The following is a 15,021-nucleotide window of genomic DNA, read 5'->3' on the forward strand; positions in this document are numbered from 1 at the left end:
CATCAGAATTTAATGAGCATCCTCACCTTTTCTCAGACAGGGCCATGTCCCTACCACTCTTCTGGCCTGAGCCAAAACCTCAGGGCAAACTCCACATCCCTGAGAGCAGTGGGAGGTGGTGAGGTGGCAGCCGCCTCCCAGCACTCTACCACGGGGGCAGTCAGGGTGGCCTCACGTCTGTTCTGATGCACATGTGACTCCTCAGTCCTCACTCTTATCCCCAGCAGGGCCTGGGAATCTTCCCTCTGCCAACCGGAAGTTGCTCCTTGTGCTGACTTGCCATGGGACCCTCAGACCAAGGCCTTCCCTTTCCCTACACCCCTTACCCACCAATGAGAGGGCTGTCGCTCAGCCTGAGCTGACTGGGGAACTTTACGAGGGCTGATATGGAGGAGCAGGGTGGGAATCTCTGGATCTGTTCTCTGAGGTGGCAGTTCCCCTTGTCTTCCTCAAAGTCTTCCTATTTATTCCCTAGAGGGCCGGCACCTCCCGCCTTCTTCTGTCATGAGGACGTGTCCCTCAGCCCTTAGTTGCCCTCTTCCTGTCTGTGACCTCCAATCTCACAGCAGGTGCAGGGCAGGCCAGAGCTGCCTCTTCCTGTGATGGGAGGTCCCGCCGTTCTCCCTTGGCGCCCTTACCTTGAGGATTGGCCAGTTCTAAGAGTCTTCTGTCTGCTGATTTCAATTGAGTCTTCTCACAAAATGCCTCAAATACTTCAGACTCCCAGGATGCAAGTCGGAAAAGCACATCCTGCAACCCTGCCAGAACTGACCCGGGATGACAGCAGGGGCAGCATGGGACTAGGTCTCCTCTCTATGGAGGAACCACCCCTCACCTCTCTACCTCCTTCCCACACTTTCCTGACCACCTACCGGCCCTTCTCCAGCCCTTCCTACCCATCTCCTGGGCCCCCTCCACCCCTTCCTCCCTACCTCCCCGACCCTTTCCACCCCTTCCTGCCCACCTCTCAGTACCCCTCCACCTTTTCCTGCTCCCTTCAAGCCCCTCATCCATATTTCCCTGCCCTCCTCCCCACATCCTTTTCCAGGGCTGGCAGCAGGGAGTGGCAGGGTGCAGCCTGCGCCTCCCCTCCATGTTGGAAGGTTACTGTCCTTCCACAGAGCTCTCTTCTCACAGAGTGGCCAGTCCTGGGGTTTCTCCCTCTGCTTAACTGAAGCTGCCCTCCTCGGAGAAAACTTCCCCTCCAGCTGTCTCCCAAAATGGAAGTCAGAAAGTTGTCATCTGGGGACCCTGATGGGCTCCTCCAGAGCTGGCAGCAGGCACAGGGACAGGACAGGGAGCACTATAAGTCATGGGTGTTCCCTTCCTGCCTTCCTGAGAGGCTATGCCTGGACTCTTGAAATGGCCTGGGCTCCCTGCCTCTGTGCATGTGAGTCTTTCACCTCCGAATAAGCCCCTCCCATCCCTGAGACCTGCAAGGTAGAAGAGAGGGAGAATCACATCCCTCCACAGGGGGGTGGGACCTCCTAGGCTCAAGGCAGGACTCTGGTGTCCTTTTTCTGAAATGGTGTGGGCAGGACTCTGTTTTCCTGCAGTTATTATTCCTGACATGGCCTGGGAGCCCTTCCCTTGCTCTCCAGACACTTTGTTCTTCAGATCAAGGTTCCCATTTCCATGAGACGACCCCCAAGACGAAGTGAAAAGCGCTAGCATCCCTGACTGAGGGCCCTGCCCAAGGCCTCCCAGGGTGAAAACAGGGACTGGATTTGTGTGCCCTTCTGTTTCTTGGGAGAGATGCCTCATCGGTCCTTCCTCTGTGTCATCGTAGGGATGCCTGGAAGGGCCTGAGTCCCTTCCCCTCTCATGATCTGAAGTGAGACTCACCTGAGCACAGCCTTCTCCTCTTTCTGTCCTCTGAGATGTCAGGGGGATGCCACAGTGGGCCACCATGCCCCAGGGCCTCCCAGGACTGGCAGCAGTAGTGGAGCTGGATTCTGTGGATCCTCCTCTTTGTGGGCAGGGAGTCTCTGCAGTTCTCTCACAGGCCTCATGTGACTACTGGCTGGTCCTGGGTCTCCCTGTTCTTCTCATGATGACAGTATAACATACGGCAAAAAATAATGTAACTTCACCCTGAATAAAGCTAAAAAGCACCACGATGCCACGGTAATCAAGTGAATATCATCAGTGACAAATTATGTTGGTACTATGTGCTGTCGGTATGATATGATAAGAATGGCACTTCACCTGTCTGTTCATCCTTCCAGGAAATATAACTTACATCAAATAATGACAAAAAAAATCGCATAAATCCCAATCAAAGTCAATTTTACAAAATGCCTAACCACACGAAACTGTCAAAAGTGTCAATGTTTTCAAAATCGAGAAATGTCTCAATCAACTGGTACAGCCAAAGGGCATCCAAGGAACATGATAACTAATAGCAATGGAGTATCCTCAGGGGATCCTGGGATAGAAAACAGAATTTCGTGAAAAGTAAGAAAATGTGACTGAAGTATGTTCAATAATAAATAAAGAATATTTGTTAAAAACAATGTATAAATACTGGTTCATTAGTTTTAGGAAACCTTACCAAGGTAAGATGTTAATAACAGGAGGAATTGAGTGTGGAACATATGATAACTTTCTTATTATTGTTGTAATTTTCTTATAAATCTAAAATTATTTAAACATAATGTTTATCAAATATGAAAAATGTTACCAAACTAGATAAAAGGATATGCATGAGACACCTATAACAGATATATCTTTTAAGGAAATGTTGAAAGCCTCTAGTTTGAACTTGAGGCCTAACCTAGAGTTTCTGCTACAAGTATTTCTATTACTTCTTATACTAGAGGTAGTAGCAAGTGTAGTAATCCAAAGAGGAATAAATGAAGGAATGAAGATTGGCCAGTTGGAAACAAAGATTTTGTGATTAATGGATGATTAGACTGTGCACGAAAAGAATCCAAAACAACTAAAGATAATTTATTCAATATATGATAGTATATCAGTTTGCTAGTATAAGGTCAATATTCAAAAGAATATCAACTTCATTTTTTGTCAGGGAAAGAGTATGAAAATGAAAGTAAAGAATATATAGTTTTAACCTATAGTACCAAAATATCAATTATCTTAGGAAAATAATTTCATCAAAAACATTTTAACCAAATAAGACTGGGAGGCAGCTGACGGCTGGTTAAAATATTTTTTGGTTAAAAAAGCTTAACCAAAAAATTTTTACAGACAAAAATATTAAAATGTTGTTGAGACATATTAATGAAGACTCACATCAATATAAAATAAAAAAATTCATAGGCATGAAGATTCAATATTTTAAATATGTTGATTCTTCCCAAAAAGGAATCTACAGATTGATTGCAATCCTAAATCAAAACTGCCAAAGGACTTTGGACCTGAAGGCATGTGAGAATCACCTGATTCTAAAATATAAAGACACGCAAATGGACAAGCATAATCAATATACACTTGAAAAAGAGTCATTTGTCTACCAGATAGTAAGAATTACAAAGCTACTATAATGAAGAGTTTGAGATTTGGGTGCAGAGATAGACCAAAGGAACTGAATGGAGAGTTCTGAAACACAAAACCAACAAAACATGTATAAACATGTGCTAAAACTTGCAGCTTTAGAGCAAGAGAGAGTCTTCTTGAAATAAGTGTCAGTGGAACAACAGAATATCCATACAAAAAACCTAATGTAAGTGGAACTCTTTTCCATATTAAACAGTGAAAACAATTACAGGGAAATTCAAAACCTACCTTAAAAATATTTATTATAAAAAACCCGCAAAAATACACAGACATACTCAGAATAATAAGTCTTTTTATAAATTATCTTTACGCAAGTTTGCAGTATAAGTAAATTAGAGCATCAGTAAGCCTGGATTTGAAAGCACTGAAAGAGGCTGGAGTCTCTGGTCACTTCAGTACCAGGGGGAAGTAAGATGATAAGAGTCAAAGAGGAGCACAGGAAATAGCATCTACTTCTGCCCCCTTGTTTCAGCCATAAAAGGCCTGACTGCTTTCATGAACCTTTGCTTCTTGAGAGCAAGACTTGAAATCTCAGCAGTGGCTGGGGGAAGGCCACTTGGGACAATGTTGTATTAATTCCCTCTCCTACTTGGCCAGTGCTTCTGCTTACCTCTGGAACTCTGTGGATCCAAGAAATACAACGTGAACAGTTCTACTCCAGAAAGTCATGAACAGGGGATGTTGTGTTGATGACAGAAACCTGACCACGTCCAAAAACAGTTTACTGACTTAGAGGCAGTACCAGTTTGCCCAAATGTGATGGGAATACAGGTTTATTTTTCTCTCCATATAGATAGGAGACTCACATACTTCCTTTCAGCTGTTCTTACTCCTGACAGGACCCTCAGCAGGATTCAGGAACCCTGAGATTCCAAAAAAGGTTGACTTGTGGCTTTGCCAGAGACTTCCCTGAGGGTTGGGGCCCATTTTATTGACTATGGTGAGGATCAACTCAGTCATTTATGAGCTGACTTCCTTCTTCAGCTTTGTCTCCATGTCCCAGGGGCAGTGGGCCTCTGCTCATAGCCAGGATTGGTGGATCATCAAACCTCAGTGCTCAAGGTGGAAACCCACAGACAAGGAAGCTCTTCTCCCAGACTGGGAGGCAGCTGGCGGGTAAATTCCAGCTCTGGCTCCCATGTCCTTGGGAATTATCCTCATGGAGCTTTTCTTCTGAGGTCCCAAGAAGAAAGCATTTCTTATGGATGGTAAAAAGAAAATGGCAGCCTATCCTTTTACCTCCTGGTATTGGAAATAAATCTCCTGTCCAGAAGAGAGAGGGACTAACGTTCTTGGGATTGAATCAATGGGGAGTGTCAGGGACCTTTTAAAGGAGTGAACACAACCATTTTCCTAACATGCCCCAAATGACTCACCTTCGGTTCCTTATTCTCACTTAGATTCAGCCTTCAAAGAACATGCTGCCTCTGTCACTAAAGATTTACCATAGTTGCCATGAATATAGATTTTTTTGCACACAGGTTTGGGGAAGGGGAGGGCATTTCCTGATTTCAAGGAAGAAGGAGTGTTTGTGTGTGGTTCAGAGAGGTTATAAAATACACGTGAGGGCTGACAACTTATTAAAAAATAATAGCTCAATGTGACTTATTTGCTATAGGTGGCACATTTTTTGGTATACTTGATGCCTCCCTTTCTCTCAATTTTTATCAAATCCAAGAGCAGCATCTGTTACTCCAACCTCTAAAACCCATGTGAAGTCCCTCCACTTCAATTGATCTCCATTACTAACTCTGTGGCTCATCTCTCACCTAGACTAAGACAAACCCTTTTTTGCTGGTGCCTCTCCTTTAACATTTAATCCTGTAAAATCCATTCTTTTCTCGGCATTCTTTTGAAAACCCAGTGCATGGCCGATTTTTAAAACTTTGTATACATCAGCATTCACTATAATGAACATTTTATTTATCATAGAAAATATAGAGTCTTACATCTACCACTAAAATGTCATAGAGATCCCTTCTTTTAGCCAAAAATTTATCTTGCTTCACCTTGATAGTCAACCACCACCCTCTACCCAAATCCCAGCAACAATAGTGTGTTTAGCGCGTTTTCTTTATCTACTTTTTTTTAAATCATTTCCAGATTTAAAATGCATAGAATCATACAATCCTGTTTCTATAGTGACTGTATTTTTTTTCAAATTAAAATCAGCAATGACTAAGAGTACCTGTTCTTCAGCCTCCTGTTGAGTGTTTGAAATTTTCAGTTGTTTTGATTTTAGCCACTCTAAAAGATGTGTAGTGGTATCTTGTTTTACTTTGTAATTCCCTAGTGACATATGATGCTAATCATCTTTTTACATTATTATTTGCAATGTGTATATATTCTTTGGTGTAGTGTATATCTATTCAGATCTTTTGTCCATTTTTATTAGATTGCTTTCTTATTATTGAGTTGAGGGTTCTGAATATATTTTTGATACACATCTTTAGTCAGATTTTTTTGCCAAACTTTTATCCTTGTTTCTCATTTTTCCTTTCATTCTCTTAACAGAATTTTTTCATTTTTATGAAGCCAAACTTACCAATTTTTTCTTTCATGGATGCTCCTTTTGGGTTGTATCTAAAAAGTTTTCTCAAACCATAGTCACTTAGGTTTTCTCCTATGGTATCTTCTATGTGTTTCATAGGTTTTTAAAATTTTATTTTCATATTTAGGTCTGTGATTGAATTTATGTTAGCTTTTATGAAGAGTTTAAGGTCTGTGCCTAGCTTCATTTTCTCCATGTGGATGTCTATTTGTTCTGGTATAATTGACTGAAAAGATTATTCTTAATTGAAATGCCTCTGATTTCTTGTCAAAAGTTGGTTGACTATATTTCTGTAGGTCTATTTCTGGGCTGTGTATTGTATTTTCTTGACCTTTTTGTCTATTGTTTCTTTAATATCACACTGTCTCAATTACTGTAACTTTATAGTAAGACCTGAAGTTGGGAAGTGTTAGTCTTCCAACTTTCTTCTTCTTTAATATTGTGTTGGCTAATCTTAGTCTTCTACATTTCCACATAAAACATATTTTAGTCCTTAAAATAAGTTTGGTGATATCCACAAAATAACTTGCTAGGATTTTGATTGGGATTGTAGGCAATAGATCAAGTTAGAATTGACATCTTGACAATAATGAGTTTTTCTATCCTTGAAAATTGAATATTCCTTCATTACATTCATCAGAGTCTTATAGTTTTCTTTATACAGACCTTGTGCCTACTGTGTTAGGTTTGTAAAACAATTTTTAAAAGATAATGACGTTGGATGAATCACACAACCCAATTATGTTATTTACTATTGATAGAGCAGGAGCACTGTCATCTGGGACAAACACCACCACTTTAAGTTGCAGCTCCCTTTCTAGCCTCGTGCATTTCAAGGAAATCACTTCTCTTTTAACAACAAGCAGCCAGAAAGAGCAGACAGTAAAACACAGATAAAACAGCTTGGGTATGGGTGTTGGGGTGGTGGTGGAGGTGGTGGGAGTATCTTAGGTAACTGCCAAACTTCACCCTCATACAATGGGCCCCAGTAAAACAGTGGACCTTAATAAGCACATTCCTTTCCCTTCAGGTGCACTAAGACTGGGAAGCTAAAAGCAGACTCAGGGAGTATGCCTGCAGCTGCAGGAAGAGGTATGGGAACAGATACAAAACTGTCCCTCCCAGATAAGCACAACAAAGAAACACAAAAGCAGTCCAAGCCTCTGATAAACTCTCCTGCCCTAAATCCTTAAAAATTCTTAGTCTGTAAGAAAGAGTGCCTCTCACCTAACTTGGCTAGAAGCTCCTCTCAGGTTTGTTTTCCCTAAAATAAACGTGCCTTGTCTGTCAAGCCACCTTTTGTTTCTTTCCTTTTTCTTTAATTCTTACATTTGGTCCCAAAACCTGGGATGGGTGTTGGGGGCAAAGGCTCTCTTGCAACCCAAGAAGTAGTGGGCAATGGCAGCTCATCCTGAGTTAACTCCTGGATCCTGAGGGTCTCTAGCCACCCACTCCATCTTTTCTGTCACTTCACTTTTTAGGTGATTTGCATGAGGAGGACAATTAACCTGAAAGGGACTGTGAGACTTAGGCTGGGGCTACTCCCCAGTGGACCCTCAAAACTCTCAGGTCTCAAGAATCCACCACCAACCACCTGCAATGGGTATTTCACTCCCTAACCCTTGCTCCCTCTTCCTTCTTCCTCCCTCTTTCTTTTTTTTTTTTCTCTCTCTCATGTGGCTCCAGTCTGGGAGGCCCTTTACCAATTCCAACCCGAACATCCAACATCCAACACTAATTCAGCCAGCTGACAAAATTTGCCTTCTCCTGGCTTTCTCCTGGTATTGGAGAAAGTCTGGCCTGCCGTCCTGGTCCTCAGAGGACCAGTGGGACTAAGCTAGAGGAAATCTTGGGGATGTGCAGTTTCTTCTCAGATTAACTGTCCTCTTTTGGAAAGAGGATTCTGAGTCTCTGTCTTCTGTCTGGGGATGCCTCGAACAAAACAGATACCCTCGGCCTCCTCTTACCAGTCCACATGGGTCACAAACAACCCCACATTCCTATGTCCTCCCCTCTGGCCTGTCGTCTTGGCAACCTCACCAAACTTGGCTTACAGGACCCTACAGTCCAAGCATTTAATTTTCTACTGTAACACGGCTTGGCCCCAGTACAGATTAGATAATGACAATCGATGGCCCAAAAATGAAACCTTTAACTTTCAAACTCTCAGGGATCTTACCAACTTTATAACGAGGAATGGCAAATGGCAAGAGGTTGTCTATTTTCAGGCATTTTTCTACCTTAAATCCCGACCCTCACTATGTCAAGCTTTCACCCCTCATGAAATCCTTCTTCTTAATAAAAACCCTCCCCAGGTCTCTCCTTCCTCTGAAACCCCTTCCTCCAAAATTCCTTTCAACCCTGCAGATGAACTCCTTCTGTATTCTCAATCCCCTGCACCACTCATTGCCCGTGCGAACCCTCTGCCCCAGCAGCCCATCCTATCTCCAAGACTTTAGCCCCTAACCTTGCCCCTCCTACTTCTCCACCTGTTACCCGTTCAAAAACTACTCCCACCAGTCAAACAACCTCTGCCATTCTCCCTCTCTGGGGAGTGGCTAGAGGTAGAGGCATTGCTCACGTTCATGTCCCTTTCTCCATGTCTAATCTGTCACAAATCAAACAGCATCTGGATTCTTTCTCTGAAAATCCCTCTCCTTTTCACAGGGAATTCCTGCACATAACCTAATCCTTTAATTTAACTTGGCATAACATTTATATAATTCTAACCTCTGCCTGTTAAAAAAGAGTGCTCAGCTTAATTAAAATGGATATCCAAGCTATAATTATATTCAAAAGACCTTTATTTTTTTCTCTTCACAAATCTTGTTTTCCTGGAAAAGGTTTTCCCTCAGTCATCTGAACTACTTTTCTCCACTCTGTCTTGCCTCACTCCTGGTGCATGCATAAGAAACCCTAAAATGACTTCTGGTGACCTGGGACTCCTTGAGAAAACAGAAAAGGCACCAAAAATCTCGTTTTGGAAAAAATCTGTTTTCCTTATGGAATCTCTGGAATTAGACGTAAATAAGTACCTCTCGAAATCTGTCTTTGTCTTCCATCTATGTTTGTTTATTAGGCCCTGGAAACTGTATTTCTAGCTCTGTTCTTAAAGGGCCTCATCTGAAGGCCAATAATCCAATTGGGAAATTACCAAATAAAAAAATCTTATAACTACTGGATCTTGTTCTGTTGTCTGTATGGTTATATATGTGTTATATGTGCAAGGTCTATTTAAAAAAAGCTCTAATTAATTGGCCTAAGAAAAATAAGTGCTTAAATCAAACATCTTTAAGGCAAAAATAAAAGTTGTGGTATCTTTCAGTTCATCTAACTTTCATATTTAAAAATAAAAACAGTCTTAGGAATTATTGGTAAAATACTAATGTCTTCAAGGTGTAAAAATGTGCTCTACATTATGCCGGTCAGATACTAGGGTTGTTAAATGTTTTAAGGTTGTAACCTGCTTCTTTAGCCTTTAAAAGCTGTCAACTTGCCTGTGTCACAATTGGTAAGGCCAGAAAGGTATGGAAGTAACCATGCCCCAACTATGCTGGAAAAAGTCCAACTTCATCTGCATCTAGCACATAATTTTAAAACCTTCACAGGTTATACATTAAAGTTAAAATTGCTAAAAGTTACCATCATAACATGTAATTAAAGCTACTAAACATGTATTTGCATTTAAGGTATATAAAAACAGTAAAAAAGTGTTTTTAGTTAAAAATTATAAGAAGGCATAAAAATATACATTTTTCTTAAGAATAAAAAATTGTCTTAAAATTAAATAAAATAAAGTGAATGGTTTCAGCAAATTATAAAAACATTGTAGAAATTAATCCTGCAAAAAAAACAAAACTGTGTAAAAATATTAGTTAAACTCAAAAGGGTATTATATGGGGTTTTTTTTTCTATAAATTAAACACTAAAATTAAAGCACCAAAGTTTTCTTAAAATGCTAATCTACTCTTTAGCAAAACTTGTCAAGGGTTTTAAAAGGTATATAAAAACCTCACTTCATGATCAAACTGGTTAAAATTAAATAGGATTGTCTATAAGATTTCATTAAAATTCGGGTTAACATTACTAGCAAACTAATGCAAGGGTAAAATTTAACTTTCTTAAACAGGATTTTCATGTAATAGAAAAGGCTAATAAATGGGTTTTGCTTTCCCAAATTTTTAGCTAATTATTTTGGCAAAACAAAACAAAACAAACAAATCCTCAAAAACCAACTTAGGGTAACCTAAAATTCTATTTCATAATATCAAGTGTTTTAAATTTCAAACGTATTTAATACGCTTCCCAAAATCAAACCTTAGTGTCAAAGTTGTCTTTCCTAATCCCTGACTTTTGGGTGTGGCACAGGGCCTCTGAAGCATCTGGAAAACAGGTAAACATAATTATTTAACATGCTTAGGTACATAAAATGGCAAAAATGATGTCTAATAGGTTATATTTTAGGGAATAATATTATTATATTAATATATGTTCCAAAACTGTATGGTATGTCTAAAGTTCTCATGTCCAAATATATGCTATTAATCACAATGAAAGCTGTTATGTTAGGTTATTGTAAACCACAGAAATAACCAAATTTCTTTGTCAACTGTGTTTCTAATTGTACCCAAACTAGACATTTTGTTATTTACAGACAATTGTTATTTTGTTTTAATTCTCTTCAAAACATGATTTATAATCAAGCTGTATCACTTTAACAAGTGCTCTCAAATGCAGGTTTCTCACAACAACAACAAAATATACAGAACTCATGAAAAGCAAAATGTTTATAAATATCAAGCAAAACAAAAGTTAATAAAATGGACTAAACTAATAAAACACAAAAACAAGTTTTTACCTTTTGCTGAAAACACTGCTAATCCTTATTTTATTTTTCAAAGTCAAGAAAACTTGTCTTAAGCTAGCTAAAGCCTTTAACAGCTAGGCAAAGTATACTCCTGTAAACTGAATTTAAAGTGTCTTTCTTTCTTTCTGCCCAGTTCCTCTAAAATTTAAAAACCAGTTATAAGTATTCTTAAATTACAACAACATAGTTGTTTGCAGAAGCACAATAAGAACCTGTTTTATTTTGTAACAGAACACAATTAAAAAAAAAAAAACTGGTTATTTTACCAAGGCTTTAACTGGAATGGTATGCTCTCCTTTAAAAAAATCAAACAACTTATAAAGTCAACAAAACCCTTGAAAAACTGACCTCGTGTTTTGTGTACACAGTCCCTGTACAGGGTTTCTAATCTATGGTAAGCAAAAAATGTCACTTTCTAACAGGCCAGGAACCCCAAGTGATCTTAGAACCTCCAGAAAAAAAAAAGCTCAACTCATAGGTATTTAATGGTACAAATCCATCCATGGCTGGGCTTAACTTTAAAAAGTCTTATCTCAAATTCCTTCTAAGAAACAAAGTTCCATCAAAGCCAATTTAAAAGGCCTAGTAGCAAATTCTTGCTGCACTGTATATAAATAATTAAACCAAGTATAATAAAGCAAACCAATCCTACCATAATTCACCTATTGTTAAATTCTAGTCTGGTCTAATGTTTTTGGATTTTTATTATTTGCTACAGTTGAAATTATATCCGTTACAGAAATTAACTCCTGCTTACATCACACTCAAATCAAAGCCTAAAAAGTTAAGGAAGCCATCCCTAACAGTCCAGAAAAACATCCTAAATATTAATGTAAATAAATAAAAAAATCTTAAGCTGAAAATCATAACGAATAAGTAATGGAGTAAAAGTTACTCATTTTATTCAATCTCACCCCTAGCTCACCAAATACTTTTTTTTCATTTCTACCTCTCCTTTTAAGCCAAATATTAAAATGTTTTTAATAAAAATTATTTACTATGCCACCCTTTCAGGAATTGCTTTACTCACTCTACTATTTGCAGTAGGACTATCTATTACAACACCCTCAAGGTAAAATATCAGACAGAAAATCTCAGTTACTGTAACATTTTGCTCAATTATTATCCTCACAGCAGCAGTAATAGTTACTAACAAAAAATAATGCATAGGCCTTTCCAGGTTTATTTTAGAGAAATACACCTGAGAGGGGCTTTTGGCAGAGTTAGCTTAGAGGCCCTTTTTAAAAAAAAAAAAAAAACCTTTATTTATTTACTTATTTATTTATTTTGTTACAGACTAAGAGTTTTTAAGGATTTAAGGTGGGAGAGTTCATCAGCGGTTTGGACTGCCTCTGCGTTTCTTTGTTGTGCTTATCTGGGAGGGAGAGTTTTGGGTCTGTTCCCATACATCTTCCTGCTGCTGCAGGCATACTCCCTGAGTCTGCTTTTAACTTCCCTATCTTAGTGCACCTGAAATTAAGGCCCACCGTTTTACTGGGGCTCATTGTATGAGGGTGAAGTTAATAAACGTGTCTTCAGCTGTCAAGCCACCTTTCCTGTTTCTTTCCTCTTTCTTTGATTCTTACAACTATAAGGCTACAGTAATAACAAAGAATGTGGGAACTGAACAATGAGATCACTTGGACTCGGGAAGGGGAACATCACACACCGGGGCCTATCATGGGGAGGGGGGAGGGGGGAGGGATTGCATTGGGAGTTATACCTGATGTAAATGACGAGTTGATGGGTGCTGACGAGTTGATGGGTGCAGCACAGCAACATGGCACAAGTATACATACGTAACAAACCTGCACGTTATGCACATGTACCCTAGAACTTAAAGTATAATAATAATAAAAAAAAAAAAAAAGAAAGTATGGCATTGGTTAAAGGATAGATTTTTTTTAATGGAACAGAAGAGATAATCCAGAAGAAGGCCCCAAAAAGGTCCATGGAGTGTTTACAAATGTCTCAAGACAACTGAATTGAGAAATATTAGTGGTGGGTTTTTTTTTTTTTTTTTCTGAAAACCTTTCTTTTGTTTATATTTTACTTCATTACTTTCTCTCTTCTTCATCAAACCTCCCTTGGCTATTGTCCTTCACTCAAAGGCACCCACTCTTGCTTGTTTTGTGAATGTCTATTTCACTATTCGTATATTTATTTCCACATATGTGAAAGTGTGTAATATTATTGTGTGTGTGTGTGTTAAATTTACAGAAGTAGTAGTATTTGGTCACAAATCTTGCTTCATTTCTTTTTTTGAAGGTAAGAATTATTTGAGCTTTATTTTCATTGCAGCATGTAGATTTGGTTTATTTATCAGATGCATGGATAAACTCCTTTTTTATGTGTATACTGTATTTTACTTATGAAATCTCCTAGTGGTTACTTTTTATTTTGAAATTATGCTCAATTAGTATTCAATTATATGTTTCATTGTGCATTTATATGAGTTTCTGCGGGCCTATATCTAGAAAGGAAATTACAAAGTTGTAGAGTACAAGCGCTGTAGGCTTGATTGCTTTCCAAAGAGGCTGCACTAGCTTGCATTTCTATTAGCAGTGTAAGAGTGTTTTCATTTTTGTACATTGTCATCAGCACTTGATATTGTTTGTTTTTGTACTTTTTGCCAATTAAATGTGTGTAAAGTGGTATTTTAATCAATGCTATGACTACAACTGGACATCCATATGCAAAAATATAAAATAAAATTTACCTGAATCACACACTTAATATAAAAATTATTTTAACATGGATTATAGCTCCATGGATTATAATTAAATTAAAAGCTACAAAACTTATGAGAAAACATAGGAGGAAATCTATTGAACTGGACTTAGGCAAAGAGATGTAACACCTGAAACTAAATCATGATTCATTGAAGAAAATGATATATTAGACTTCCTCAATTTTAAAAATCTTTTCTTCCCAGGGCTAAGAGTGGAAACAGACTGGATTTTGCGAGGTCCCCTGTGTACTTCTCAATTCCTCAAGGTAATCATATTTACTCTTGATCAGGGTCTTCACCCCTGCCCTTCTGCTGACTTGAGGCTGTCTTCCTCAGGCCAAAGACATCATCTCCATGAAAGGCTCTAAAAGGATATCAGGGGATGGAGAAGGTTTTTGCTACCTGCTATCCATGCATGGGACCTCTCAGGATTCACACGAGGGGCAGGTTCTTTGAGGCTCAGTCTATCTATAGAGGAAGGCTACCTTTGTCCCTTCTCCGGATTCTCACCTTAATGCATGCTGGAGCTGGAAATCCTCTCTCTGCTGACTTGAGTCTAAGGTGAGGAAGCCTCACCTCCCTCAGGTCCCAGAAATAAAGTCTACGGACATCACAACTGGGGCAACCTGCCTTGGGCCACACAGGGCTAACAGTACAGGGAGGGCAGGGCTAAAGCTCCCTATATCTGTGGCAGGAGGTCCCCTCAGTCTTTCCTTAGAGTCCTTACCTTGAAGTATGTGGGGTAGAGGACAAGACTATCCATTCGCTGATCTGAAGTTCCACCCCTCAGAAAAAGCCTCACCTCCCTCAGATGCCCAAGAGGAAAGTCAGAAAAGTCCTTATCTGTGTACTTTTTCTGGGGCTACTCAGGTCAAATAGCAGGGGCAGGACTAGGCTGGGGCAACCTCTACCTGTGATGGAAGGTCTACTCTATCCTTCTTTACTGTCTTTCCCTTGATGAGTGAATGCAATCAGAAAAAAAAAAAAAAAAATCAAATTAAAAAGTATAAAATTTTATAAGAAAACATAGGGTAAATCTTAAGACCAGGAATTAGGAAAAGAAGTCTCAAAAACAAAACCAAAATTCAAAAAGAAACAATATATCAGACGTCCTCAATAATTTAAAAAATTAGTTTTGAGAATGACAATGTTGAGAGCAGAAGAAGTCAAATGACAGGTTGCAAAAATCTTTACAAGTTATGTATCCAAAAAGCACCTGTATCTAGCGTATAGAAAAGGCTATCAAAATCCAAAAATTTAAGATACAACAAAAAAAGAGAATTTTAGACCAATATCCCTGATGAACATCGATGCAAAAATCCTCAATAAAATACTGGCAAACCGAATCCAGCA

At 39.1% G+C, this 15,021-nt stretch overlaps 1 protein-coding gene across 1 annotated transcript in view; it reads right to left on the reverse strand.

Moving 5' to 3' along the window:
• LOC105530372 (melanoma-associated antigen C3) overlaps positions 1-15,021 on the reverse strand; it is a 74,858-nt gene that overhangs the window by 26,921 nt on the left and 32,916 nt on the right. Inside the window, 3 exon segments of the mRNA XM_011967893.1 lie at positions 1,037-1,240; positions 1,243-1,270; positions 14,396-14,530. Coding sequence (XP_011823283.1) covers positions 1,037-1,240; positions 1,243-1,270; positions 14,396-14,530 — 367 coding nt within the window.

This window comes from Mandrillus leucophaeus, unplaced genomic scaffold (assembly GCF_000951045.1).
Source record: "Mandrillus leucophaeus isolate KB7577 unplaced genomic scaffold, Mleu.le_1.0 Scaffold816, whole genome shotgun sequence".
In the NCBI taxonomy this organism is placed as follows: Eukaryota; Metazoa; Chordata; class Mammalia; order Primates; family Cercopithecidae; genus Mandrillus; species Mandrillus leucophaeus.